Source organism: Trypanosoma conorhini (genome assembly GCF_003719485.1).
Source record: "Trypanosoma conorhini strain 025E chromosome Unknown Tco_14.4_contig_00754, whole genome shotgun sequence".
Classification (NCBI taxonomy): domain Eukaryota; phylum Euglenozoa; class Kinetoplastea; order Trypanosomatida; family Trypanosomatidae; genus Trypanosoma; species Trypanosoma conorhini.
The window spans coordinates 3,305-6,966 of NW_021704844.1; the positions used below are offsets into that span (position 1 = coordinate 3,305).

General features: G+C 61.2%; 1 protein-coding gene across 1 annotated transcript, besides 1 other annotated feature; it reads left to right on the plus strand.

The window, feature by feature from the left end:
* Window positions 1–74: 74 nt before the first annotated feature.
* Tco025E_08334 (putative protein kinase) lies at window positions 75–3,020 on the plus strand (the record flags this gene model as incomplete). The annotated part of the gene is made up of 1 exon (XM_029375184.1): window positions 75–3,020. The coding sequence occupies one exon, from the start codon at window positions 75–77 to the stop codon at window positions 3,018–3,020; it is 2,946 nt and encodes a 981-aa protein (XP_029224703.1).
* A 562-nt stretch (window positions 3,021–3,582) lies between these two features.
* Window positions 3,583–3,601: a microsatellite.
* Window positions 3,602–3,662: the final 61 nt, after the last annotated feature.

Here is a 3,662-nt window from a genome sequence, read left to right on the forward strand (position 1 = left end):
GAGAGAGGGAGAGAGAGGATACACCCGCAGGGGTCTGCACGTACGGAGACAGGCGAGGAAGTTTGTCGCGGGGGATGAGGACGCGGCTGCCGCGGCTCTCGCTGGAGGGGTCGCTCTTTGACGAGCGCCCGCCTCCCTTCGTCTCCCGCGGGGGCGCCATCCTCGAGGCGGCGCACACACAGTTCTCTCAGCCGACGGGAGGTGCGGCGGCGGCGGTGATTGGCGCCGACAAGTCCGGGCGCGGCGAGGTGGTGGAGTTCTTTGCCCTTCCGCCCCAGTGGCAGGCGGTGGAATTGACCAACGCGCTGCTCCGCCAGTTCGCCTTCCGCACCTACAAGGCCGCACGGCCGGACATCATCCCCGCCTTCAACAACGCGCTGCCGCGGACGGTGCACTCGCTGACCCGCAGGCCGCTCGTGCTGGCGCTGCTGGAGGAGATGGGCCTCACGGAGGAGAGCGGGGCCGTCGCCGACGAGGCGGAGCGGGGGGACGTCGCCTCCGCCTGCAACCGCCCGCGCCGCGTGGCGAGCAACGACAGCAGCGCCGTCCCCGGCTGGGAGCGCAGGGAAACCGTGCTGGAGCGGCTCCTGCGCCGCGTCCTGCGGCAGTTCCACGCGCGACACGCGGGCCAGTGCCGCGCCGTGTACGCGGACCCCGCGGCAGACGCGAGCGGCGGCGCCGGCGGAGGCCGCGACATCCGGACCGGTTGTCTTCGCGAGTTGCCGACGGGGCGGAGGGCCTCCAACGCCGTCCCCGGCGAGTGTGGCTCCGCGGCCCATGTGGCCTCACCGTTGGAGGCGAGGCAGCGCGACACCCGCGCCCTCCGCAAGTTCTTCGTCGACCACCCCACGGAGGATGAGCAGGTCTTTGTCATCGCCAACGAACTGCTGCAGCAGCATATCGCGACACCGCACGTGCTACCAGCGACGACGCACCTCTCGGCGGACGCGGCGAGTGAGCGCGAGTTCGGGGCCAACAATGACGCTCTGGCGCACCTGCGGATAAGCCGCCTCAACACCCCTGACTCTTCCAGCTGTGATAACAAGAAGGAGGACGGAGGGAGACTCCCGCAGGAGCGCCTCGTTCTCCTCGAGTTGCTAAGAAGCGTTCATGAAACCTCCATGTCCGCGCGCGCATTGTTTGCAATATTTAAAAAGGCGCTACATTGGCCGTGCTGCAGTTCCGTGCGTGCGCCTCCTCCCCTGGACGCCACGATTAGTGCACTGAAACCCATCCGATCCTCGCAGACGTCAACGGAGGCCGCGTTTCGCCAAGGCGGGCCTCAACGGACTGCGGGGGACGAACCGCAGGACACGCATGACACGTTTGGGAGGGAACGGCGTCGGCGACTGCCGAGTCTTCTTTGCCTCTACCTGCAAAGCCACCTCCAGGAGAGGCCGCCATCGATGGAAAACGTGAACAGGCGCATGCTACGAATGAAGTGGGAGGACCCGCAGCTGGTCAACTGCTCCGTGAGTTGGCGTGAGAACTCCAGCGCTGGTCCGTTTTCGCCTTGCATGTACTCGGAGCCGTGCTCCAATACCCTGTCGATGACGCATTCGAAGTTCACCTCACCGTCGAAGATCGTCTCGGTGCAGTGCATGGACGGCACGACAAGGATTGGGCGGGGGTCGAGTGGGGAGTTGTTTGCGGTGCGACGCCTAGACACAGGGGAGCTGGTGGCGGTGAAGCGCATTTACCTCACGGAACTCTCACGGGAGCATGTGGAGAGTGAGCTTTCCGTGTTGAGGCGCAGCATCGGACTCAGTGACGACGGCAGAGGCAACGGAAGCAGCAGCCGCCCGGGCGTGGCGGCGTCGGTCACGCCGTCCTCTCCGCGAGGGATGAGCGGCAACAGTAACGACGATGACGGAGACAGCGACGTCGCTGATTACAATGGGGTGGTGCGCTTCTACGACGCCTTCTTTGACGATGGCTGTGCGTTTATTGTGATGGAGCTGATGGACAGTGGGAGTCTCTTTGACGCCTTAAATGCACGCCGCTGTCGTCCTTTCAGTGAAGAGGAGTGTCGTGCGATTGCCTTTCAAGTCTTGCATGGTCTCCGGTACCTGCACGACACCATACGCCAACTCCACCGTGATTTAAAACCACACAACATTCTCCTTGACAGGCACACAGGTGCGGTAAAGCTCACTGATTTCGGTATTTCCTCGGATCAGCTGCAAAGCATGGGGTTTAATCAATGCGACACGTACGTTGGCACGCTGGCGTACATGTCTCCCAACAGAGTTGATGCGGCCTCTGTCTATGGTAAGGAGAGTGACTTCTGGGGCCTCGGCATTACGTTGATTCAGCTGGCGCTCGGGAAGCTGCCGTTTCTGCCGAACGTCTTTGTCATTGCCGGCTTCGCCACGCGCCCACCACGCCTCTCCAGCAACTTCGCCAGTGACTCGGCAAGGACCTCGACCCTTGGTGAGGCTGGTACACGGCGCAGCCCGCCGTTGACCGCATTTTCCGACGCATTTCAGGACTTTGTTGCCACCCTATTGCCTGCCACCCGTGGACGGAGCCACGCTGCCCCGCTTGCGTCCGCCGCGGAGGACGACGAGGATTCAGCTCAGTCGTGCACGCACTCACTTGGGGGCTGGGGCGGGAGTGAGTTGTCGTGCACCCCCGCCGCCGCCGCCGCCGAGTGTGCTGGGGACGCCGCCGAGGGGAGTGGGCCCTCAGACATGTCTGAGGCCTGCGTTGGGTACGACGTGCTGGTGCCCTTCGCGGCCTGGACCGCGGCCCAAAGCCGGCCGCCGGACGCGCCTGCCGGCGCCGCACAAGAGCCGCCGTCGCCGTGGGCGAGGAGCAACGAGAAGGAAAACGGCAGCCGCCACATGCGCGCTGGCGGTGACGACTTCGACGACGCCAGGCGAGGCGGTACCGCGGCGGCGGCGGAGTTGACTTCCACCGCGCTGCTGCAGCACCCGTGGATGCGTGGAATGACGTGGGAGAAGAGCAGGACCGTCATCGCGGCGATCTCGCTGGACTCCGCGGCCGCCCCCCATTGATGGCGACTTCTTCTCCCCTCCGTTCACGCCCGCGTTCCGCAGAGAGGGTGTCGCACGGGGGACGAATAACAAAGAAAAGGAAAAGAAAAAAAGGCGACGCTCTCCTTAACCGGGCAGGGCAAGGAAGCGGCGACGCAGAGTTTGGGAGGGCGACAGGGGAAGGCGGCTGCACGCCACGGAAAAACAACCAAGCAACCGAAAGAAGAAGCGGAAGCGCCGAGGGGGTAGCTTGACATCACGCACCACCCATTTATCATAATTGCATTCTCTCGGTGAGGCATTTTTTACTTCTCCCTGCCCCGTTCACTATATATATATATATCCGCACTATATAACTACACTATATCAAAACCTTATATGCATTCCAGGAGACGGTTTAGACACACCGCGAAGGGTGATGAGTAAAGTCCCTTTTTTTTTCTCCTCTCTTTAAACAAACAAACAAAAGAGTTCCCTGAAGCAAAGACAAAAAAAAAAAAATAATCAAAAGAGCCGAGGGGGGCGTTTTAAAACGGATGACTAAAAGAACAAAAGATAAACATGCATACCTACATTTTCTAGGTATATATATATATATATATCCATACGGGTTTTATTTCTATAGCCTATTACCTAGTCTTAATAATTCGTTTTCTGTTTTTT